The sequence below is a fragment of the Paramormyrops kingsleyae genome, chromosome 10, assembly GCF_048594095.1.
Source record: "Paramormyrops kingsleyae isolate MSU_618 chromosome 10, PKINGS_0.4, whole genome shotgun sequence".
Taxonomy (NCBI): Eukaryota; Metazoa; Chordata; class Actinopteri; order Osteoglossiformes; family Mormyridae; genus Paramormyrops; species Paramormyrops kingsleyae.
The window spans coordinates 6,854,286-6,880,178 of NC_132806.1; the positions used below are offsets into that span (position 1 = coordinate 6,854,286).

General features: G+C 48.4%; 2 protein-coding genes across 2 annotated transcripts in view; both read left to right on the plus strand.

The window, feature by feature from the left end:
- Nucleotides 1–6,393: 6,393 nt before the first annotated feature.
- Nucleotides 6,394–16,775, plus strand: serpinh2 (serine (or cysteine) peptidase inhibitor, clade H, member 2). The gene is given in 6 exon segments (XM_072717213.1): nt 6,394–6,651; nt 7,510–8,126; nt 10,389–10,481; nt 10,555–10,670; nt 10,672–10,794; nt 15,875–16,775. Coding segments are annotated over 5 exon segments (1,251 nt in total). The 5' UTR covers nt 6,394–6,651; nt 7,510–7,519; the 3' UTR covers nt 16,187–16,775.
- Nucleotides 16,776–23,242: 6,467 nt separating this feature from the next.
- Nucleotides 23,243–25,893, plus strand: part of dnah2 (dynein, axonemal, heavy chain 2) — a 95,305-nt gene continuing 92,654 nt past the window's right edge. Inside the window, exon 1 of the mRNA XM_072717204.1 lies at nt 23,243–23,379. The gene's annotated coding sequence lies outside the window, so the exon portion shown is untranslated. The remainder of the gene's footprint in view (nt 23,380–25,893) is intronic.

The window sequence follows — 25,893 nt, forward strand, 5'->3', positions numbered from 1 at the left end:
GGGGGTGTCACTCACACGTAGCTCTGTGGGACCGTCACTCAGGGCTGGGCAGGCACCCAAGTGACTGTGGAGAACCATCTGTTTCTATACTCTTGGGCTTCCAGGGGTTTGGTGGAGGTGAGAGTCCAGCCACGCCCCCATTTATTCCCCCCTCCCCATTTAAGTCGCACCCTAAGTCCCTCCTCTAAGGTCAGAAAGGACCTCTGAGGGTCTTGCACACTCAGAATGCCAGATGGGTCATTTCACCTTGTGAAGTCAGCAAGGTCAGAGCTGGCCAGTCTCGCCCTGGGTGCCCGTATGCAGGCTTTGTGTCACCCTATGAGGCGCTGCGCTCTACCAGCTATTCGCCACAATGGGATTTAACCAGACACCTGCCTGTCTCCAGTGTACAATCCTCAAGACAGAGGCAGCCCCATGCTTTATAAAGACATTCATCTCGACCAAAGCCTTTCTTCTTGCAAATTGAAGTGACATTTAAATACAAACACTTTCACCTGCAGCATACAGTACGCTGACATTTATATAAAGACTCACCAGCAGCATCTACCCTCATTAAAATCCAAATATTTTTTTTTTTGACATGTCTGTCACCTGCAATAACAAACAGCACGTAATTAGTCCAGTGGAAACAATTAACGGCGGGGGAATTTTTTTATGCAAATCACGAAAACCGGCCGATAAGGTTGCAGAATGAAGTCAAACACGTTTGCGGTAATACGGCAGACCGTCCAGGTCGGTATGTGGAGGGAATGTTAATTAATGCGTCGCTGTTTTGCTCTGTTTGCACTATTTATCATAGCCGTCCAGTAAATTAATACTTGCGTGGCTGGGGACGGCATAGAAGTGGGAGGGACCTCGACACACCGGAATGGTCAAAGAAGGTGAGATTTCACAGATTGTCACCAAGGACTTTGTTTGTATGGGAGATACTGCCCAGGCTCACATCATGGTGCCTGGTGCTCAGTAACTTCATGATTATTTTGCTCAGAAGTTGTTCATTCCCAAAATTAATTTTGTGTTAGTCCTTAAATATATTCCATCCACTGGCAGGAAGTGACCTGATTCTATCCCCAATTCTTCCAGTAAAAATAGTGTATATTATGGCAAGGCAGTAAACAAGAATTGATAGGCCGGTTTAAAATGAATCAATTTTCCTCTCCATTCTGAGAACGCCCGTGTGCACAAATGAACACGCCTCCTCTGCCGGCTTGATCTCCTCGTGCCCCTACTCCTCCTGCCCTCCTTTCCCCAGTTATTTCTCTCCCGGGGTAATGGCCGTGAGTGGGAGCGCCGTCCGCAATTAATTATGCAGCAGATAAAAATTGAGGTGAGTAAAAAAAGGAAGGGATACAAGAAAAAAAAATCAGGAAAGGGGCCTTTGTCAAGGGGGTTCGGGTGGGGGGGGGGGTAGAGGGGGAGGGAGCTGTTAAGGTGGCTTTGTTGGAAGGTGTGAGGCAGCCAAACGTCACACACGCTCGAGACCGTCGGCAGACCCCACGCCACCGCGCTCGCCACACCCACGGCCGGAAACCCCCAGCGCTCGCCCCCCCCGAGCTTGCCTTCCGGACGGACTGCGCCGCAGCTAATTAAAGCTCTTAATCAAACTCGTAATTACCTTAATTAGTCCCTTTTAAATTATTCCCAATTCCGAACTCGAGCTTGAGATGCATATGGAATGATTTAAGCAGCATTACGTCCTCCGATTTTCCTGTTTTTATGCTGCTTAAAAGGCAGGAAAAATAGATGCCGGCTTCCTTGTCACGGGAGAGCGAGGGTGAGACCTGTGTTTTGCTGGGGAGGGGCCCGGAGGAGCAGGCATTCCGCCGCCATTCCCTACCTGCACCCACCACCCCCCAAACCACGGGAAACCGCCACTAATGCTAATACTTTCCATGCCGTCCTTGTGGTTCCCCCCGCTTGTAAAATCCCTGAGAAGGGAACTGTTCTCCTCATTCTGCAGTAATTGTTGTGATTATTTCGGTGAGTAAGAGCACCTCTGCAGTTCCTCCGGCCTGCGAGTGCCAGCTGTCCCGCCACGAGCACCGCAAGGCCTCCCGACGGTATCCCGCCATCTTAATCCTCCCCATGATGCTTCTCAGGAATGACTCACTTGCCGACCCCCAAGGCATGATCAATCAATCCATTTTCCAGACATGAACTGGCTGCGGCATGCTGTGCTGGTACTGGGGGGGCCGACACCCAGGGTTATAAAGGAGACACCAAGGTGCAGGAGCAAATCCCCCACAATCCCATTGCACACTGGGCAGCAAACATTAAGTCGGTGTGATGGGGGGGGGCATCATTTATCTTCACCCCCAACCCTCCCTTCACTCTCAGACACGACGGTACCAGCTGGACCAACCAGCAGGGGGATGGGCTGGCTTGGGGCGGCCTGCGCGGGGGAGCGTCTGCTCATGGTCCTCCGACGAGCAGGGATGCGTCTCTGCCCGCCCCCCCATGCCCCCTCCCGAAACGGAGGAGCCGGAGGGCTCGTCCACGGCCTGCTTTCATAAAGACAGCTGCCGTCACCTGCCTCTGCAGACATACCCATGCTCTGGCTTAACCGAATGAAAACCATTCATTAATCTTCTTCCTGGTCAAATCCGCCCCCCCCAAAAAAACGGGCTGGAGACCTGGCAGCTGGCTCTCTGCACCTCAGGCTCTGCTGCCCACCCGCGTGCGGCCGAGTGGTTATTTGTCCTGAGGAGGAACAGGCAGGTCTGGCTGTTGCGTTGTGGGTTGGGGGGGGCTCTAGCCGTCTGTTCCACGCGAGGCCTGGCCCAGGAGGGCTGGTCACTCATGCTCATTAGAACGTAGGAAAGTGGGGGACATGCTTTGGTGATTCCAGCATGGCAAGCCTTGTGTTTGCCCCAAGTCACCCCCCCCCCCCACATGGCTCAGCCTAATCACTGCGTCTGACTGCACACTCAAGGTCAGTACACAGCAAGGCCTAGACACACACGGTACTCCGTGTTGACAGGGAATTGACCCTACCATCCATACCCAAATCTATGCCTTTGGTACACGGCTCCCCTAAGGACATGCTGGAACAGCACAGGAATGGAATTTATCTCCCAGAACTCCTAGGGTCTTGAAGCAAGCACATGAAGGGCTTTGATCCCCTAAGATGACGATCCTTCAGGGACACACTGTGGACCCATGCATCCAGGGTCGTGGGTTTGATTCCCACCTCTGGTTCTCTGGAGAGCTGCTTAATCTAGATACCTTTAGTGTGTTTGCCCTGCAACTGACTGCTACCCCATCTAGGCTTCCTAGGAATAGGCTTCCTGTGCTGGGCAACTGCTTATGGAGGATGGATGGATGGATGGATGGATGGATGGATGATTAAATTTGAAAGAGCTACTGAAACGGCCCCCTAGGGACATCTGGCTAAACTGCTATACTTGAGCTCAGACCTCTGCTACCCTCACTGTGAACTGCCAATTGGCCATCTTGACCAGAGTGGCAGAGTAGAAACAGTTACTGCACCATCGACTTTAATTTGGTCAGGAATTTACAACTGACTGCTGAAAACGGGCCTTGTTGACCTGGGGGTGAGTGGGGGCTCCAGGCCTTGGGAGTTTGGCAGTAAGCACTATGTCACTCAACCGCCCAACGGTGAGCGCTCCCTCCCCCCCCCCGGCTGTAGAGCCATAAGAGGGGGAACACATGCAGGTCCTGCCTTCTGCTTCCCAGTTTCATTTTGATATAAGCTTGGACGCAGCCCACGGTGCCTGAGGAGGAGTGAAAAAGGGAAGAAGGAAGGAAGGGAAGAGAAGCAGAAACACACAGACGCCAAGGTTAAAGCACGAGTGCCTCGCCGTGCATCAAAGCACCGACCGCATCCACACATTCAGATGAAAGAGTGCTAGAAACCCCCCCCACACTGCATGCTTAAAGGAATTAAAATGTAAAGTTATTAGGAACATCACCCATTTCATGCTTTTAATCTCAGGTTACTATTCCATAAACGTTCCACTATTTTGTATAATGTAATCAGATATGCTAACCCTAAATAAAAGTGTTTTCTAGTTAAACAAATACGATGGGGCAGATTTAAGGGATGCTTAACTCTTCAGCAGGAAGGCGTGTTAAAATGCATCATGAGCAGATTAGTCAAAAGAACAAAAAAATCATCTTGAGGGACTTTTCAGGTCTCATCTTGTCCCAGGAGAAATCATTTAACGGACACGCGGTCACGGACGTCGAGGCCACCTGAATGTTAATGCGCCTCCGTCTTCATTAATGGCGGAGCTGGTGTGGATCCCCTCGCAAAGGCTCGCGCATTCGGAGCTCCGAGCGCCGGGCAAATCCTCTTTGCCTTCACTTGTCGCCCCCTTGCCTGTTTGATCCCTGACCTGTCAAACCCGGGATTTTCACGGAAGCGTTTGAGGATTTATTGCCCTGCGATTCTGCACATATCACTGCGTCTGTACATGGCTGCATGTGAGCATGAGCGTGTGATCCTAAGCCCCCTCTATCACTGCATGACATGCATTTGTGAGAATATACTCATATACTGGCAGTTCTGTATATATGCTGCTCCCTCTCTCTCTCTGTGAGAGTCTTAAAGGCATGTTTGAAGGGAGTAATGCATCACTGACAGAAAATATATATGTTTCTGCGTGAAAGGCAGAGCCACATAAGACCGTGTGAGAGGAAAATAAGACTATGAACTGAAATAAGGGAGACATTGCAGAAAATCAGAAGTAGTGCCTTTACTGAAACAGGTGCTTCCACACAGGGATGATAACTGAACTAATTAAGCAATTAACATCCCATCATGCTTAGGGTCATGTATAAATGATTTTTGGGGGGCAGGTTTGGCAGTAGTGTCGGTGACGACTCAGCTTGAGTTCAGGTACCGTAGTTACGCCGATGTTGGCAGGGAAGTCATCATCAGGAATGACATCATCAGCAAGAAGGAAGCATGAACGAAAGCACATGTTCTCCCACTCTGATATCAATCTACATGTCAGTCTAAGCCATGAGCTCTCCACACTTCTGGAGAACTGAAGACCAAGGGAATCTATAGTCTGGCTGCAGGACATATAAATGTATGGCACATGTGTGGCACACACCAAAGAAATGCCCACACACCACAGAAATACCCACACTCCAGAGCTTATCCCCCACGGTGACAAGTTCTGGCAGCCCCATCATAGTGAGGACTGCATTTCCTGGGTTCTGATCCACTGAACTCTTCAAAAGACAAGGTCCATGCCAACAAACACAAAGGCATTCTGAGTGATCTCCCTCATCCCACAGTCCTGGTGTGACTGGAATGTCCCCGCTCTCCAGACATGGCTGGTCCCCGAGCCGTTCGATGTGCGTGAAAACGATGTGAACCATATGCCATAGCTGCCCCGCTTATGGAAAAGCCTGGAACGGAGCCTGAGGCAGCGTTTTCCGCGATCCTTGACGAAACATGGCACCTCTCCATCATTTCCAGTTTTTTTCTTTTTTTTTTTCTTCCAGTGGAGTTCCAGGCATTTGTGGGATCTATGCCAAGACACATCGGCACTCTTCTGGTGGTGGCCTAACAAGGATTTAAGGCGTTTTAGTCTTCTCTTAGTTTGGAGGTTACTTACAGCATGTGGGAACGTAGACTGTATGCGCTGCATGATCTCTCTGGGACTGAGACAAAGACACAGTGGGCAGCCCCCTTACAGAAAAGAAACAAGCTTTGTTAGTGGTTCAGCTCTTTATATGTTTTAGTGGATTGGGGTTAGTTGCCATTAATTACAGTAAAATATAAGTCACTGGAAAGTCCCCGACGTTCAGCCATACATAATGTGTATGTGTATGACAGTGTGAGACTATGTCCATGGCTGACTCTCATAGTGTGGTATTGATTACAGAGTGAGAGTAATAATTGGACTGGTCTATGGGCTGTCATGTTTTGTCTGATGGGAGGGTTGTTATCAAGTTCACTGTTATCAGCCTTCATATCTCTCCATCCCTCTCTTTTATCTACATGTCTCCCCTCGTCCTTCTCCTTCTCTCACCATCTTACTCAAGCATCTGCTTTCATCTTCGGCCTGCTATCTGTACATCTACAGATCCGTCTTGTCAGTGGTGTCTTATTATCCATTTGTTGCTCAGGAAAGCTAAGCCTCCCCGCTATTGTGCGTATTCGCAGAATATAATGTGCATATCGATTCCTGCTCTACGTGGAGAGAAAAAAAACAGAAGGCACTAAGAGAGAGAGGCCAGGGGAAAAAAGAGACAGGAAAAACAGGGATGGAAAAGTGGAGCACACGGACAAATACAGAAAAGAACGTAGGCTACTTGATGATGGCAAAAAATGAGGGTTTTTATGGGGGGCAGAGGGCGACGCACTGCAGAACACTGGCGACCCCATCCGACAGACCCGATAAATACACCACAGTTTAGGCCTGAGAAAGAAATGTAACATTTCCCGATTTCCCAGCTTTCCGGCAGTAGCCCCCTTTTGCAAACTTCGTCTTCCGTACGTAGCGATCGTGCAAGAACAGAACGAGTATTAAAAGAACAAGGCATCCAATTACATCCCGGCTAGCGGTACCCTGCGTTACAGCAACGCTAAATCCGCACCGGTGCCGCCGTAATCCGCGGACGAACGGCGTGCAGACGCCGGGTGGGGGATCGGACTGAGAGGTGGAGCAAACGGTGGGTCTTCCGCTGCCACGTCTGACTCTCTCGAAAGCTCACAAGCCCCGGCGTAGGGAGATATATGGACGAAGTATTCTAGTGACGTGTAATCGTTGGACGGCTATTGAACTCGGTCCTGCGTCGTAAAATGTTAGTACTTTAAGAACTATCCAAGTCCGAAATTTTGGGTAATGATTTGTAAGGGATTACGGCTTGATAGACTTCCGCAAAAGTTTTCATTCTGCACTGTTTGGTCGGACTTATTCCAGCCTAATTTGTATATTAATGAAATCATTTTATAATGAATAGGAAACTGAAGCGAATGTCTTCTTTAAACGTGTACTGTGGGCACGTCCGTACTCTCTAGGGTCGATCTGCACTGATGCTTCGCTTGGAATATACAATATACTCCTGGGGGAAAATACCGATCCAGTGAAACTGTAATTGATGCCATATTTCTCTAAAACCTTGGCATGAAATCAATAAATTATGACCTACACATCGCGTGTCTCCCTGAACAAACAGTAGATTGCTCTCCTGCCATCATAACTAATGGAGTCTGTGCCTGGCATTGGACGTAAATAAAGCAGATAAATGCTGAGTGTGTAATAAACCTCCATTCTGGTATCTTGTTGCTGCTGAGGATGATGCTATAAACTCACCACGTCAGAAGTAATGTAATTCACTTGATTTTGTCAATGGGTAAATGTTTAAGTGAATTACACCAGGTCCAGGTTAACGTGGATTCTGGTTTGGGATTGTGTATTAGTCTGTAATTGATCTGATACTCAGCTACTTTTTAACACCCTTCTCATGCATTTGAAAGGGTCGGCGAGCTCCCCTTAACCTCCCTCCTCTCCCTGTACCTCCCTGCAGCTGCCCCACCATGTCTCCTGCCGTGTCCCTTCTCCTGCTTTGTTTGCTGGGGCTGCTGCTTCCTCTGCCCAGGCTTGTCACCCCCGAAGACCTTGGAAAGCCTGGCACCGGGCCGCCGGTCCGTGTCACCATGCAGGGGCCAAGCTGGAGCCTCGGACTGCGCCTGTACCGGACCCTTCGCACCGGCGGCACCCACAACCCCCTCTTCTCCCCTGTTCTGCTTGCCAGCTCACTGGCAGCCTTGGGCAGGGGTGCGGGGACACACACCGCAGCACAGATCTTTGAGGTCCCAGGCACCGGCACACCACCCCCTTTGAGCCAGGAGGAGGCGCTGTCCTCCCTGTATGGAGCCAATGGGACCAGCTTCAGGCTGCACAGTGCGTCAGCCGTGTTCACCGGGCTACCGGCAATCCTGGATGCCAGCTTCCTGAAGGAGGCACAGACACGGTCGCGGCTGGGGCACGCGGATCTGCGCTGGACGGGGGGGCGGCCCGACCCCGAGGCGCTGCACGCCTGGGCCAGGGCGGTGGCGGGTGGCAGCGAGGTGGCACAGCTCAGCGGGGAGCTGCAGGCCAAAGAGGCAGCTTTAATCCTCACAGACGCCCTGCGCTTTAAAGGTGAGGGGGGGTCATGTGACCTGGCAGCGTTCTGCAGAAGGGCCAGTACGCGCCTCCTTAAGTCAGCTGGCACTTGTCTAGGGGGGATTCTGGACAAGATGGCTTCCTGAAGTGACATGTATTCCTGGATGCCTGGGGCCTTGCCGCAGGGCACAGGAAGGTCTTCCCCATCACCATGTCCTCCTGTTGGCTGTAACGGGGGTAGGGAACACCAGGGAAGCTCCCCGAAGGGCATGAATCCCAGAGGACCGTGGTCTCCTGGGCTCCGTGGCAGGTTACTGCCCGCTAAGGCAGGCCAGGGACAGGCTTATTTGAGAGAGCCAATCAGAAAAGGGCTGAGAGCCTGCAGATTTGGGCAAGGCCCCCCGCTGCTGACTGCGGGCTATTTTCTGCCCATGAAATTGGATATTTTTCCATGGTTTTGGGGGAATGGCCGCCAGACTCATGAATGTGTGGCATTATGAATGAAATTCTGTTTTAAATAGAAATAAACAACGCTGATAATAATAATACCGCATGAGCTGCCAGTTTCCCATCTTGCCAGGTTCCCCGGGATGGAGCCCGTATCGCACCTGTCAGCACTGGGGGGCCCCTGGCTCCTCACCAAACCCAGGGGAGAAGCCCCCATTTTCCTGGTTTTGTTCAGTCGCCGTCCATGGCTTCCAGTCCGCCATCGCCGGGCAAATTAAAAACACCTCAGCGTCTCCTGAAGCTCTGTTCAGCAGCCAGGGCTGGCAGGGAAGAAGCAGGCAGGAGTGACTGGCGGGGGGGGGGGGGGTCGAGGGGGCCTGGGGGCCGCCGGGGGAGCACCTGTCCACGCTCGCTAATTAATTGGCCCTTTGTTTCGGATTCAGACAAACAAAGGATCCGGAAACAGGAGCCAGCAGAAACACAGACGATAACGCGACAAAGGACAGAGAGAAAGCCACACGTGTATTTCACGAGTATTAATCTTTTTTCTAATCACAATATGAAGCGCAGGCTGAGACTTTGCCCGGGAGATCTTGGCTTTGTCTCCATGCTCTTCAACAGCGTGATTTGCTTCACCTGCTCTGAAACCGCGCCATACAAAAACTGTTGGGTGAGGCTACTCCCTCCGTACGGGACGGCCGGACACCCGCGGTCATAGTTGGTGACGTCTCAGGTGGAAACTCACCCGGATGATTCTGGACGATGCCACTGGGCACCTGCAAAGGTTAAAGGTCTTTCACGGAGGCTGAATGTCAAACCTTCTTAAGTATATAATGCTCTAATTGGGTTCTTTATGTTATAATGTTTAACGTATCTCTGAGGTTAAGCTTTTAATCCCACTTTATAAGTAGTAGAATAATATACATGTTATTGAACTGAAGATTGAGATGCAAGATCCTCTGGTATGTGTAAGCGCTCGCCGTTCGATTCATCAAAGTGGTGAAGTAACGGGAACTGAAAGCGTCGAAATCCTTTAATGGGTCACAGCTATTTAGTGCTTTCAGAAACACGGAGTTTCGAACCAGTGAAAGGTTTCTGGGGAGACTGATTGGTTCATTGGTTGATTACCTTGAGTAATCATCCGTCGCTGATGCAAATCGGCAGAAGGACTGTGTTTCTCCTTAGTGCCGTTTCCCTGATTGTGCTGTGGAGCTTGTGCCTTTCAAATGTTGACTTGCGCTGCCCCTGCTGCAGTACTGATTTCCTGTGGGTTAGTAGCGCTTTGGAAAAACACAGTTGGTAAGTAGATGATTGCAGGTACAGGCTCACCCTGTGAGGACGGCCGGCTAGGAGTCGCTGTGAGACTCCTGTGAGTTGCTGGTTGGCTGGATTGTGAGATGGGGCCATTTCTTATCTACCCACTCCTAATGTGCCACATCACAAAGCTCACAGAGGAGTAGCTGATCGAGAACTAAATTTGTAGTGCAGAGCTCCAAGCATAAGTGAAGTTTGGGACCATGAAGGATAAGACTCTTCCTAGGGCTTTCTTGAGAAAAGCAACTCGGATCACAGAGAACATCTCTGGTTAAAGGTCCCACAGCAAGCCAGAGGATGTACTCTGTTGGGTCGATAGGTCAGTGACACAGTGAGGAGGTGGGATGGGTTCTCTGTTGAGTAGGTACAGTAGCTCAGTGACATTGAAAAAGTGGATGGACTGTGTTGGGTCTATAGGTCAGTGACACAGTGAGAAGGTGGATGGACACTGTCAGGTAGGTACTGTAGGTCAGTGGCACAGTGAGCCAGGGCCTGACTCGATGTAGGTTAGTGTGAGAGTCTGTCCTCTGTCTGCAGGTCTTTGGGACTGGCACTTTGAGTGTGACGAGGAAGACCTGCGCAGTTTCCTGGGATCCACATATACCAAGGTGCCAATGATGCACCGGGCAGGTAGGGCTCGACACCCTCCTACGCTGTGAGCTGCTGCCCCTTTCATAATCACTCTTATGGCTCCTTCCCCCAGGTGTGTTCCGTCACTATGAGGACATGACCAACATGGTGCAGGTTCTGGAGCTGGGCTTTCGGGGCGGCCGGGCCAGCCTAGTGCTGTTGCTGCCCTTCCATGTGGAGAAGGTTCTCACCCAGCCGGCTGGAGAAGGTTCTCACCCAGGATCAGGTGGCAGAGTGGCTGGAGAGGCTGAGCAAGCAGAGTATGGCCATCTCCTTACCAAGGGTGAACCTGACCAGTGTGCTCAGTCTGCAGGTGAGGCCTGACTGCTTAAACCAAGTCACCACTACCAGTTAGACTAGGCACTGACCACACAAAACCCTAAATACCTGAACTCTAGATGACCACAGATCCGTTTATCTAAGCTCACTGCAGGTTAGCATGCTTGCCTGCACACCTTACAACAAGCTCATTTACACACCTATAAATCACATCCATCCTTCTTCAGTCCAGTGCAGGGCAGGGGGCAGGGTACCGGTCCAGAGCAGGGCATCCACTAACTCCCCTTACCTACATTATGGTATCATCCCAAGGAAGACACACATGCTCTTATAAAGGTAATGGCTTAATTTTCCACAAGAGTAGCTCAGCTTCCTGCACTGAGTGTCTGAGAGTCAGTGGGGGACAAGACAGAGGTCTGGGTTTGTTTTCGTTGTGCTGGAGAGGCAGTCGAAGGGCCTGTGAGCTGAGCCTTCTGGAGATCTGAGCCAACCTGGCATCTTTGCCAGCCTGTCATGAGACACCGACCCCTCGTTCCCCGGAATGCTGCTCTGCTCGTAGCCTGCGGTCCACCGCTGCTAGGTTCCTGGTTGTCCGGGAGGAAGTGGCAGGTCTCTCCTCCATGCTGCCCTGGACTCTGTACCCAGCCTGCTGCCCGTGGCCCGTCAGCCTCCGGTGTTTCTTCTCTCCTTCTTCTTCCTCCCTGACCAACTCCTCTTCCTGTTTCATTTTCTTTCCTTTGACCGGTTGCTGTCGGACTAGGTCCTTGCCACGCCCCACCCCCCTCGCTCCCTGTCCCGCTGGCTTTCTTGCGTCCCACTTGGCAGTCCTGTCCGCTGGGACCCGCTCAGCGGCGCTAGGTCAACCTGGTCCCCTGGACTCCGTGCTCGGCCAGCAGAAGCCCCTGGCATCTCCAGGGGTACAGAGGGTGTCGGGATGTTGGGCAGAGCTCTCGCCTTTGGGCGGGGACACCGGACCTGAGGTGCAGGCCGCCGCGCTAAGCTGAGCCTCCTTGAGAGTCCCATCCTCTGCCTGGCGGCATAGTGGTGGCCGGAGGCGGCGCCTGGGTGGGCTCTGCAGGCGGCACGGCGGTTTAGTCTGAGACAGCGGGGAGAGAGAGACGTTAGGAAAAGGAGTAATCAAGGGGGAAGGGTGCAGCGGGACAGACGGGGGGGGGCACGTAATGGTAATGTAACATGACTGGTCTGGATGAGGGCTTCAGGAAGCATTTCCCCAGGGGGATGTGGCTCAAACGGACTCATCAGGAGCACATTTGGTTGAGTGAAGTAACCTGGAAAGACCCTGTGTACCATTGCAGCGTGAGCGGGGTCACACAGCCCCCCGCTTTCGAGTTCCGCGTGACCCACAGAGGGCGACCCTCGACAGAGCCACTGCCGCAGCGAGGCCCCCTGGTGGCCCGACAGCTTGATGTGTGCAGATGGCGCGTGGAAGGAGCGTCCCATGTCCCGCTGGGCACCGCCTGTCCCGCTGGGCAGGATGGAGGAGAAGGGGGGGGTGCAGGAAGGCAGTACGGCCCCAGGGAGCGGGGGAGTGACCGCCTCGCGCGCGGTGGACGGATTGGCCCGCGCCGCATCGTTAGCGTCACACAGCGGCAGCCACGGCTCCTCTGGCTCGGCACCGAACGCGCATTTCCGTGAGCATGCGCCGCATTTTGCTGCAGGGTTTGCTGACCTAAATGAGAGTGACATTGAGCAGGTGGGGGGGGGGGTGGCAAGGGCTGGGCTGGGGGCAGGCGAATGTGGAAGTAACTGGCGGGCTAAATATAGGCCCCCCCAGCAGCGCCGAGGACAGGCCACGGCCGAAGCTGGCCGGCCCGCTGCCGTAACGAGCCTGGCTGCGGGCCCTCGGCCGGGGCGCCCAGACGGATGGCTCCTGCGCGTGTTTAACGAGCCTGGAACAGCGCCACCGTCTGCTGGCTCTGGGCTTCCCGCCTGACGCGCGCCGGGACCGGTTACTGCCCCACCATTAGCAGGCTCGTCCAGGGAGCCCCCTGCTGTCTGAATGGCACAGGTGCCTCAGATCGCGACGTAACCAGGCACTCGCGATGCCCCTCTCACTCATGGTGTGCTGGGGGGGTGGCTTTTGTCTCCTAACCATCGCAGGAGTCTGTCTTTTCTCCTTCTGTTGTCTTCCCATTTTTTTTTTTTAAAATAGTGTGACATTAAGGCCGCTCTTTACTTGTTTCCAGTCGAGTCGCGTTGCCGGAGTCCCAGGAAGCTCCGGGCCGCCCCTGCAGAGACGAGCCGATGTAAAAATAAATTCAAATTAGCGAAATAGAAATGGATGTGTGTGTGCTCCATGGCCGAGGCTCCCCGCCTGCTGCCTGCTCGCTAATTAGCGGCCGGCTGTTAGAGTGGCCCTTCGTTACGGACTCGCGGGCCGCAGCGCTGTGAACCTGGGGGGGGGCGTCACAGGGCTGTGTGACACCGCAGTGACAAGAGCCCATTACTTACTCTTTCTCTGCCATTGTTCTGTTAAATAAAACATGCAACAGGAGTCCAGGGTCCCATTCCCCCCCCCCCCCCCCACTTAGACACACCCCCAACAGAAGTCATTGAGAGCTGCTGTCCTTCCCTTCATGTGTAATTCATAGATGGTTTTAGAATGGTAGTGTGTGTATGTGCCATGGGGGGGGGGGCTGTAGAGGCAGTAAGAGGGGTGGCAGGGGGGCGGGGAGTTTCCTGTGACTTCTGTGGCTGTTACAATGTTATCATATGTTGGAGGCCTGGATTCAGATGAGATGCAAATGAGGTTTTTCTCCTAATTCATCTATGGTAATGATAATATATCTATGGTAATGATAATATATCTATGGTAATGAAGTTACATGGCACAATGAGCAACAGCAAAAAAAAAAAAAACACAGTATTGGTCTTGATTAAAGCAGAGACTGTAACTGCTCCCGGTGCTGTAATGTGGGGTCACGCGTACTTACCGTCATACTGGGGGGGGGGCTGTTACTCCACATCTCCAAGGCTGCGGTTCAAATCTCAACCCATGTGTTTGCCATGTCCTCCCATGCTGTGGCGGCCTCTTCCAGCTAGGTGGCGTGCCATCTCTAAATCGCCCATGGTGTGATTGTGTGTGCAATAGTGTGACTGATTGAAAGGTTGTGTGAGATTGTGTGTTTTGTGTGAGTGTGTGTTTGTGATTGTGCGAGAGTGTGTGTGCGTTTATGTAAGTGGGATTATGTGAGATTGATTGAAATTGATTGTGTGGGTGATTGTGATTGTTGTGTGACATTGTGTGAGTGTTTGTGGTTGTGTGAGATTGTATGTGATTGTGTGTTGGTTATTGTGGATGATTGTGTGTGATTGTGTGTTGGTTATTGTGTGCGTGATAGTGTTGTTGTTTGACTGATTGTGTGATCGTGTGAGTGTGATTGTGTGTGACTGTTTGTGACTGTGTGCGTGTGAGTGTGAGATTGTTTGTGTACCCTGTGATAGACTGACACCTCCACCCCTGCTTCCTAGGACAGGTACCGTGACCATGCACTGCATAGGTAGGCATGGAAGGTGGATGGGCACCCTATGCATGTAATGTCCAATATCTCACATATAATGTTTTTTGCGAATGTGAATTTTGCAGAATATGCATGTGAACCGTAATTGGCTGGTGATGCGAATGCTGTGGGGATGCCATTGTATGCTTAGCAATTTGTCAGATACGCACTAAAATCTGCATTTAAATGACAAGCTGCTGGCCCTTTTTTGATCGGTTAGTTCCGGGTTCTAATGGCGAGGGGCGGCGGTCAGCAGGAGGCGGCCCAGCACGCAGACCCCCGGGGTCACTCCCCTGCTGCGCCCCAGCGGGACAGGAGAGCGCCATTTTTAACCTCCGCTCATGATAAAAAATTAAAAGGCCTGGAACTCCTCCAGCCAGACGCGCTTTCCATTATGGGGGGTGGGGGGCGCTCTCTATTTATATCGACTGTGGCAATGTGGAGGGGGGGGGGGTCACTCTAGTGCAGCAAACGTTAACTTATGAGCGTAATTGCAACTGACAGTCCGGCCCTTCGCCATACATGGTGTCACGTTAGCGCCGCCACGCCAACAAGGGTCGCGATTAAGCGGGCAAACGTCAGAGAGAGAGAAGATTAAAGAGGAATGGGGGGGGGGGGGGTGTTCTGTTGGATATGCTGAGGTCATAATCAAGGCAAAGCAGGTGATGAGGCCGCAAACACTGTGACGTCTCGTCCAGCTTCGTTTGGACAGTGCTGCCACGCTACGGATACGCGCTGATGGGGACTGCAGGAGTGGAGGGGGGTCAGGGAAGGAGACAGTGAGGGATGATGGTGACACAGACGGCCAGAGGGCAGCCGGGAGACAGAAACAGAGTGTATGAGGTAGACAGTGAGGAAGGGGGAGGATTCATGGGTACACAGGAAGTACATTAGGGCGGGGGTGCTGCTGCGGGGGTGCGGCGGTCGGGCCGAGGACATGAGGCGTCACGGACGCCTCGCTGAATCTGTCTCTGATCTGCACATCTGCACCCAGCCCCCTGCTGTAGAACCTTAAACAAAGTTTTCATCCCCCCCCACCTTGACTGTTTTTCCGTGTTATCCGTGTCCGGAAAAGTTTGCTGGAGCTGCTGTCTGTGGCCTGGTGAGAGCGAGAGCAGCGAGGTGGTGCGGCGTGGCTGATGGACGCCGGCTGCAGGCGGCACGCTCTGCCCCCCCAGGCCCACGCGTGCGGCGCCTAGTGGCCGGGGGGCGGCAGTCATGCTGTAGCTAAATTAGGCTGGAGTAACAAAGCAGAGCCATTCAGAGTAACTTTAACTCCGATGGCTTTACTGCTCTGAGACAAAAAGAAAACTGCAGTCTTGTGTACAAAATGAAAATGTCAGACACACTGAAAACGAATTACATGAAAATACACAAATTCTGTCTTGATGGTCCTCATTAGTTTTCTGAATTCCATTTTTCGCTATCCAAACCTTGGAAAAAATCCGCTTTACCTGATATTTAGTGAATGTAAGAATTTGGTTATTTTTTTCTATTATGCGAGACTGGGAGGGTTTCACTGGAGGAGGACGCCTGTGTTGGGTTGCTTTGACCATGCCGCAGTCTGAGTCACCGTCCCCATTTTCTGCCCAGAAACACCTGACTGCGCTGGGTCTGACCGAGGCCTGGGATGAGCGGAAGGCGGACTTCTCCGGGGCGGCGGGCCAGGCGCTGGGGCAGGGGCGGCCTCACCTGGGTGCCGTCCTGCACTGGGCCTCCCTGGAGCTGAGCCCCGAGGCAGGTTCGGGGGACGGAGAGGTGCAGGACGAGGACGTGACCAAGCCGAAGCTGTTCTATGCAGACCACCCGTTCGTTGTCATGGTGAAGGATAACACCACAGGGGCGTTACTGCTAATGGGGGCCCTCGACCATGTGGGGGGGACCGCCGTACACGACGAGCTCTAGACATCCCACCCCCCCTGCATGTCCTGCCCCTAATGGAGACTGAGTGATGTCGATAAAGGTTTCATGCAAAATGATTGTGTCACGTGGCCCCTCCCCAGACACCAGGGGGACAGAGGATAGGGGCGCATGTTTGATATGAATTAATGGGACGTTTGTATGGCGTGGACAGGCATCCTCACGGCAGTGCTGATGCTTTACGAATAAGCCGAGCACATCGTTACTGAAGGAGCTTCCCTGCCCTGATAAATAGTCACGGCCTGTGACCCTGTGCTCTCTACTGGTAGGTTATTGATGGGAATGTGTATTATTCCCGTATTATTGTGTATTAATGACCCGCATCGCCTGGCGACATTGTAGCCTGTCTGCAGTCCCCCCTTTCCCTCCTTAATCTCGACGAGAAGCAAGGGGGCTGTCAGCAATCAGCGCGGCGTTCCTGCTCCACGCCACGGCCAATCACGAGCCATTGTTCTGTGTCCTTAGCTGTTTCTCGAGAGCCGTTGGTGAATGCCGCCCAGGCGTCAGGCCACAGCCGGCGATGGAGAAGACAATCCTGCAGCTGATTACTGTGAAATAAACTAATAACAGCTTAGATGGGGGGGGTGGGGGGGCAGCTCTTCTCTAGTGAGTTACTTGGAGTCTGACTGATATTTTAATTTTATGGAGCAAACCTGCAAAAACTGTTTTTTTCCTCTATACATCTTTATCCTGCCCAAACTACAAATAGACTAGAATTTAATTGTACTGATATTTGGAACACTGGAATTCTGAATAAAATGGTGTTGGAATATCCCATGTGTGCTGTTCTGAGGTCAACAAAAGGCTATGGATGGATATAATATTCATTCTAGATGGAGAAAAAAACTAGAAGATTATGTGATGGAAGAAGCTTTTTTTATTTGAGACAGGTTCTTTTTGATGTTACAGGGAAAAGACAAGAAAGGAGTTAAGACAGTAGCTAATAAAGAAAAAGTGTGTATATATATATTATATATATATACACACACACACAGTGGTACCTTGGTTCTCGAACTTAATCCGTTCCGGACTCCAGATCGAATCCTAAAAAGTTCGATTTCTGATCGAATTTTTCCCATAAGAAATAATGGAAAACCAATTAATTGGTTCCCGGCCCCCCAAAATTACACCTAAATATGTTTTTTTTTTCTTCTTCCAGCATTTAAACAGAAAATGAACAGGATAAGACAAAAAGAGCATTTTTTTCTTAATGGCTTCCAAAACGATAAAGATCTTATCCCAACATTACCCCTGTCCTGCTCCTGCCCCGATCATCCGCTCCTTCCGTGTGCCACGCCCCCTCGTTAACCTCGTGTGGGATCCCCATGTGATCAGCAGTTTCTGGTTGTTGTCATTAGTCCTCTGTATTAAGTCCGCGTTTCAGTTTGTTTCCCCAGTCCGGTCATTGGGTGCGTTCGACTTGCTTACAGCGCTGGCTTAAAGCAACGCATCCTGATCCTGACGCAATGCATTACGGTTAGATGCATCACCCGGCTGCACAAACTGGAACCACCTCTGTGACGACACATCTTTGCCCTTATTGGCTGAAGAGTTTAGTTACACGCACGACATTTGTATCCCAGGCAGCTCTGATGCGTAATCTGCTATTTCTCCCGAATATCACGTAAACCAGTGAGAACATAAATGCTCTAATAATACACGTAAGTTAGTGATTTATTTATTGTTAGTTACTGTAGTGTTGCGCTGCTTTATTTGGTTAATCGTCCAGTCTGTGAAGAAGGCATTCAAGTAAGAATTGCATTGTAGTATGACTCATTTCCTGGCACGTACAATTTATATTAGGTCGGCGTTCACGGTAGGACTTCTGATATTCAGATAGAGTTCTAGGTCAAACTGGTTTGTTCGACTTTCAAGAAATTCAAGTTCTAGTGAGTTTGAGAACTGAGGTACCACTGTATGTATGTATATACAGTGTGTGTATATATATATATATATACACACACACACACACTATATGGACAAATGTATTGGGACGCACCTCCTACTCATTGAATTCAGGTGTTTCATTTAGACCCATTCCCACTGGCGTATAAAATCAATCACATAGCCATGCAGTCAGGTTTACAAACATTTGTGAAAGAATAGGTCATTTTGAAGAGCTCAGTGAATTTAAGCGTGGTACAATCATAGGATGCCACCTTTTCAATAAGTAAGTTCATGAAATTTTTCCCTGTTAGATATTCAACATTCAACTAAGTGCTATTAAGCATATAAGAACAACAGAAACTCAGCCAATAGGTGACAGACCGTATAAGATTCAGGGCAGTGTCTCCGAGTGCTGAGGCACATATTGTGCAAAAGTCACCAACACTTTCTTGATTCAATAACTGCAGAGTTCCAAAATTCCGCTGGCATTAACCCCAGCACAAAAACTGTTCTGGTAGCTTCATGGAATGGGCTTCCATGGCCGAGCAGCTGCATGCAAGCCTCACATCACCAAGCGCAATGCCAAGCGTCAGATGGAGCGGTGTAAAGCATGCCGACACTGGAGTCTGGAGCAGTGGAAATGTGTTCTGTGGAGTGACGAATCATGCTTCTCTGTCAAGCAGTCTGCTGAATGAATCTGGGTTTGGCAGATGCCAGCAGAACGTTACCTGCCTGACTGCACTGTGCCAATGGTATAGCTTGATGGAGGAGGGGTAATGGTATGGGGTTGTTTTTCAGGGGTTGGGCTAGGCCCCTTAGTTCCAGTGAAGAGAACCATTAAGGCTTCAGCATGCCAAGACATTTCGGACTAAATTTGTGGGAACCGTTTGGGGAAGGCCCTTTTCTGTTACAGCATGACTGGTCCAGTGCTCAAAGCACGGTCCATAGAGACCTGATTGGGTGAGTTTGATGTGGAAGAACTTGCACCCACAGAGCCCTGACTTCAACCCCATCGAACATCTTTGGGATGAACTAAAACGGAGATTGCGAGCTGGGCCTTCATGTCCAACATTAGTGCCTGACCTCACAAATGCTCTTCTGAATGAATGGGCAAAATTCCCACAGACACACTCCAAAATCTTCTGGAAACCCTTCCCCGAAGAGTGGCAGCTATTTTAGCTGCAAAGGTGGGTCAACTCCATATTGTTGCCTATGGATTTAGAATGGGATGTCATAAAAGTTCCTTAGTGTGATGGTGAGGTATCCCGATACTTTTGTCCATATAGTCCATATAGATATACGCCAATCAGCTGTAATGTAAACCACCTGCCTAATATTGTGTATGTCCCCCTCGTGCTGCCAAAACAGCTCACACCCGTTGAGGCATGGACTCCACAAGACCTCTGAAGGTGCTCTGTTGTGTCTGGCACCAAGATGTCAGCAGCAGATCCTGTAAGTCCTGTAAGTTGCGAGATGGGGCCTCCATGGATCGGACTTGTTTGTCCAGCACATCCTACAGATGCTTGATCAGATTGAGATCTATGGAATTTGGGGGCCAAGAGAACACCTTGAACTCTTTTTCACGTTTGTTTCTCAAACCATTCCTGAATAATTTTTGCAGTGTGACAGGGTGCATTATCCTGCTGAAAGAGGCCACTGTTGCCATGAAGGGGTGTACTTAGTTTGCAGCAATGTTTAGGTAGGTGGTACGTGTCAAAGTAACATCCACATAATACCAGGACTCGATATTTCTCAGCAGAACATTGCTCAGAGTATCACACTGTCTCTGCCAGCTATCCTTCTTCTCATAGTGCATTCTGGTGCCATCTCTTCCCCAGGTAAACAACACACATGCACCCATCTGCCCACATGATGTAACAGAAAACATGACTCATCAGACCAGGCCACCTTCTTCCATTGCTCCATGGTCCAGTTCTGATGCTCACATACACACTTTCTGCAGTGGACAGGGGTCAGCATCGACACTGTGACTGGTATACAGCTGCATAGCCCGGCAGGTATGAGTCCACTTTGAGAAAAGCCGCATTCATATCAAATCCACTGTCCCTTATCATGGTATTCTTATTTTATAAACCAAGATTTTCAAAATATAGATAGCAGGACTTATCACACATTCTTCACTGAACAATAATGGCTTACTGGGGGCTATACCCTTTTGCCAAGCTGTGATGCACTGTGTGTTCTGACAACTTTCTATCATAACCAACATTAATGTTTTTAGCAATCTGTGCTACAGTAGCTCTCCTGTGGAATCAGACCAGATGGGCTAGCCTTCGATCACCACACACATCAGTGAGCTTTGGCCGCTCATGACCCCGTTGCCGGTTCACTGCTTGACCTTCCTTAGATCATTTTTGGTACTGACCACTGCATACCCGGAACACCCCACAAGGCCTGCCATAATGGAGATACTCTGACCCAGCCGTCTAGCCATCACAATTTGGCCCTTGTCAAAGTCACTCAGTTCCTTACACTTGCCCATTTTCCTGCCTTCAACACATCATCTTCAAGAGCTGACTGTTCACTTGCCTAATATATAATAGAACCCTTGACAGGTGCCATTGTAACAAGATAATCAATGTTATTTACTTCACCTGTCAGTGATTTTAATGTTATGACTGATCAATGTGAGGGGAAACAACTCTATAAAGTAAAATTAAAATAGAGAAACTCTGAAGACTGTCCAAATCTGTTATTCTGGAGGCTTGTGTCCATTTAACATATGATCCCTTACATTTGTTTGTAACTAGTGCTGAAAATGTGATGCTGAAATTAATCTTGTTTTTATTCTGGAACCACCATTTGTCATCTGGACTCTGGACGTAACTCAGTGTGGCAAACAGCACATTTGTTTGGGGAACAGATCAATACAGGTAATCACAAAATGTCCGACACTCCAGTGTCCAATGTATAAAGAGATTGAGGTCTCATGAGCCGCAGTGATAGATGTCTTCCACCCATTTGCTTGTCACTGATTGAGTCATGCTAAACCTAGTTACTTCATATATTTTTACTGACATGGCTAGGCTAACAAAATTAGTAGTTTTTTTAATTAGTATAACAGTTTAATAATTGCTCCATTGAACACCACCAAAGATCATCTTGTGGATTTTGTGCAGGTAATCGAAGAGTTTTGTCAAACATTATTATTATTATTATTATTATTATTATTATTATTATTGATGATAATAAACATAATAAAGAAGGTGGAACCCTTTAGCAGTCAAGACGATCAGAAATAGGACAGCTTTGTTCTCTGAAGGGTCTCTTTATCTTAGCACCTTTGTATTTTCTGTTGCAGATCATTGAAATTTGGATTTGGACACGATTTCTCTGCTAAATCATCCGTCATTTTGAAATCGTGCAGGGAGGCTGGCTGCGTGACGTGCAGTGCATATCGATCGCATGTCAGCGTTCCGTTGTCATGGGGATGTGGGGGGAAAAAAACCCTCAGAAAGAGATCCCAGTGACACCTGATCGTCTTTCATCATTTTATAATTATGGTTCTCGTGTTGGCAGCGCATTACCTGCAAGTCGGACAATACACCTAGTCCCTGTCATGATGTAAACAGATTGCTTGTGTGAATGATGCTGGCCCTCAGGGAGGGAGAGATTTCTGCTTCCTCTGCATGTCAGACATTAATTATGTGATTTAAATCAAAAACTTGAAATCAATGCCTTGGAGTGCTAGGAATTGGGCCCCCGGCCCTCCAAGACCCCCCTGGCTTCTGACTGTAAATTCCTCACAGAGTTATTGCATGCTTGAGGGTGGTATAACAGGAGGAAATCTCCCCCCTCACCCTCTGCCAATGAATTATTAAGAAATAAAATGTACAACTGAAAAAAGAATCGGTCTGCGCCATTAATCTTAAAAAAGAAAAAGTGTCCCTGTGTAGACATGTTTTATTAAAAAGGTTTCAGGGTTTTCTTCTTTCTGATGAAGCTGCAGTCCTTTACACATGCTGTTTTTTTTTTTAGGTGTCGTTATTAGTCCTGAAGGGCAGACACATTTAGCAATGAAAGAAAGCTTGTCTCTTGGAGAAAATGGGAGTAAGCTATACATATCTGTAAAGAAATATGGAGTCATCAGGCAATCACACAGCCAGGAAGAGCAGCAATTCTGCATTGTGTCGTCATATAGAAATTTTGCTCAGACGTGGAGTACCACAATAGCCATGATGTAACTGCCTTACCACAGTTCAAGTTTCTCCTTCATATGGTCTGTTAAAGGGTTTTGTTTGTGTATTGATTAAAAGCTCAAGGCACTGTTAGCATAGACAAGCCCGGAATTTTCATACATATCAGCCCCATGTGAATGATGGAAAAGCATTATGTGGGAATGGACAGTAGCTGAACGCATGCTGTTTTCACTGTGGCGATTCCATTGGGAGGGTTTCATATTTAACCTCTCACTTCACACCGGTAACATATATGGGCTCCAACAAGTAGATTTAATTACTACTGGAGATGACATGGAATGCCTCAATATAAAACAAAATGTCAATCTATAATTCAAGCTTGCATGACTACATGCAATGCAATACATACATACATACATTTATCCTTAACCTATCAAATCAGTTAATTTGATATGTAGGGGTAATCCAGGCTTGGAGTTATTTTCTGTGGAGGGCCAAATCTTAGACTGACCATATCGGTAGGGGCATTTTTTTAATGATTATTTTTCATGCCAGGAAAATTACAATAATACATTTTACATTTATATTTTTCTGGATATATTCCAGAAATCAGTAGAACCAGTGAGTTTTAAAACGTTTTAAACTTAACCAATGTGGATATTATTAATTAAAAGTAAATATATATATCGACTTTATTAGGCAGTAAAATAGCCATGAGACACATCTTTATCCCACGTCTGGTCTATTCCTTTTAAACATAATATCAAATTCAATACATTCGCACTCTCGTAAATTGGTCCTGTTACACAAATACACAATTTGCATTAACGTCTTTTTAAAACTGCACATATACATAAAATTGTACAAAGCAACCCCTCATACTGCCCAGTTTTTAGAAACTTGTTCGGCAGAGGAAGTCCGTACCACGTGATCACCGATCATTCCCGATTAGCACCGAGCAGCCAATGCCTAGTTTCGTTATCTGGTTTCTATGGTGACGTTTTTAAAACCAGCAACAAGCGCGAGGACCCCGTTCGGGCGTCTGAAAGCCTCGGTCTTTTATTCCGGTATTTTCTCGGGTTGACTCTGACTGAAATAGTGAATGAATAACCTTTGATTTCGAACAAAAAGGTTGGTGGTGAATGTCTCATTTTTTTGTTTTCTGAGTAGCTGTTAATCAATGAAAATGCTGTCTGTAATACTAACCGGAAATCTAGTCAGAATACTGTATATACTATGTAAACCCTGTCAGAATATATACGATATATAGTAACATGTAAGTTACTAGGAGACGAGTAACATACGTCGTTAGTTATATGAAGTATTTGGTATATAATCGTGTAAGGATCTGTATAACTTGCAAACAGTAACGTATAGTATAACATGCAATTTGAATATGGTCATCTATAAAGTTTGACTACATACTTTATATACACTCATTGAGCACTTTAAGAAAACCTGTACATCGGCTTATTCGTGCAATTACCAATCAGTCAGTCATGTGGCGGTACCGCAATGCATAAAATCATACAGATTCAGGTCAGGAGTTTCAGTTAATGTTAAAATGCCAGAATGGGGGGAAGATTAGTGATCTGACCATAGCATGATTGTTGGTGCCAGACGGGTTAGTATGAGTATTTGTTTAACTGCTGATCTCCTGGGATTTTCACATTCAACAGTCTCTAGAGTTTACTCAGAATGGTGCGAAAAACAAAAATCATCCAGTGAGCAGCAGTTCTGTGGACAGAAACACCTTGTTGATGAGAGATGTTATAGGAGAATGGCCGCACTGGTTTGAGCTGACAGAAAGGCAGAGGTATGTCAGATGACCACTCTGGATAACTGTAGTGAGCAGAAAAACACCTTGGAATGCACAACACATAAAACCTTTAGTGGGATGGTCCACAACAGCTCCTGTGAGCCAAAATAGAAAGCTGAGGCTGCAGCGGGCACAGGCTCACCAAAACTGGACAGTTAAAGAAAACTTGGTTTAGCAAAAAGTTGAAAAACTTAGCCTGGTCTGATGAATCTTCTTGTTTGCTGAGGCACTCAGATGATAAGGTCAGAATTTGGCATCAAGAATATGAATCCATGGACCTGAACTTCCTTGTCTCAACATTCTAGGCTGCTGCTGGTGGTGGAAAGGTGTGTGGAATATTTTCTTTACACACTTTATGTGTGTTAATACCAACTGATCATCACTTCAAGGTCATAGCCTGGTTAAGCCCTTTCCCACTGCGGGAACTTTTTTCAGAACCTGGAACTTTTTTCCAGGACCCAGTAACTTCCCTTATGGAGCATGGCCTGACTGTAGTACTTCAGAAGTAGTTCCTTTTGAACGTTTTTTTATGGTGCTTTCCACTGGCATAAAGGAACCAAGACATACCTGATGGGTTCTGTGAAGAGACACTAATTACAGAGCGGTTCCTCGCTTTGGTTTTCCACTGCAGAAGGGTCTGCTCTGTAAGGCGATTCTGAGTTTGGAGAAGGACCATAATGTAAAACTGAAGAGATTCATATATATTGTCCATATGGTGTACATCCTGGCTTACTATGTGCAATTATTTTTTTACAGTGTGCTAATTTCCGCTAACTAGTACATCTATATGAATTGCCATGTTATGCAAGCATCAGACGTTGGAATTAGGATTCGCTTGTTTAGATTTGCATTACGAATCCACTCTGTTCTGCTGTTAGTATACTACTTTTTTAAGTAGGAGTTTGGAAATTTTTGAATTCCCGGTTATCATGAATGCATCAATACAACATAATGTGCCCTACTACTAATAATGAATAATATATAGAATATACCCTTTTTCCTTCAGATAATCCATGCGCAGAACAACGCTTTTTGACCAATTGGATAAAAATTGTAGTTGTAGTGGTGATGCAACTAGCTTGTAAGCTCATAAGCAGGGCCATGTCAGAACAGGTACAGCTCGCATAATTTACAAAGGAAAACTCCCCCCGTTTGTGGTACAGCTCGGGCATGACTAGGTTCTTTCTGACAGTGGAAAAGTGCCATTAGTGTCTTCACCAGGGTAAATACTTTTTGTTTGACCAGGAACTACTGGGGTGGGGCTTATAGTGATATACTTTGCTGATAGGTTGACCACAAGCACGAGATCCAACTTGGAAATTATGCAGAAGTCCAGGGAAAAGAGATAGGAGCAATGGAGCAGTTGGAATTATTTTTGTATTTCAGTTGCATTAAATGCATTATTAAATAGAGCATTTTTATCCTGCGGAAAACGTAGGATCGATGTGGTTGCCAGATTTAATTATTAAATTCTAAACATGTTGCTGGATGCGATTTGTCCCATATCTTTGGAAATTCCCCCCCCCCCCCCCCAAAAAAAAAAAATGAACAAATCACAAAAATGAACAAATCAGATATGTTCGTCCGCCATTGTTTTGGGATGCTGGTGTAGTTTCCTTGCTTATGAAATTTCCTGTTAAGTTTATCTCCCATGCTTATTTAGCATTAAGGTCAAAGTTTCTGTTGTATGTAAATTGCCAGGAACTACTAAAGTTCCCTGTTGAGAGAAGCCAGCACCTCAGAACCATGTTTCTGAATTTTGGTGGGAAAACACGTTTCTTTTTAGTTGCTGACCTTGTGCATCCCTTCATGGTCCCAGCTTGCCC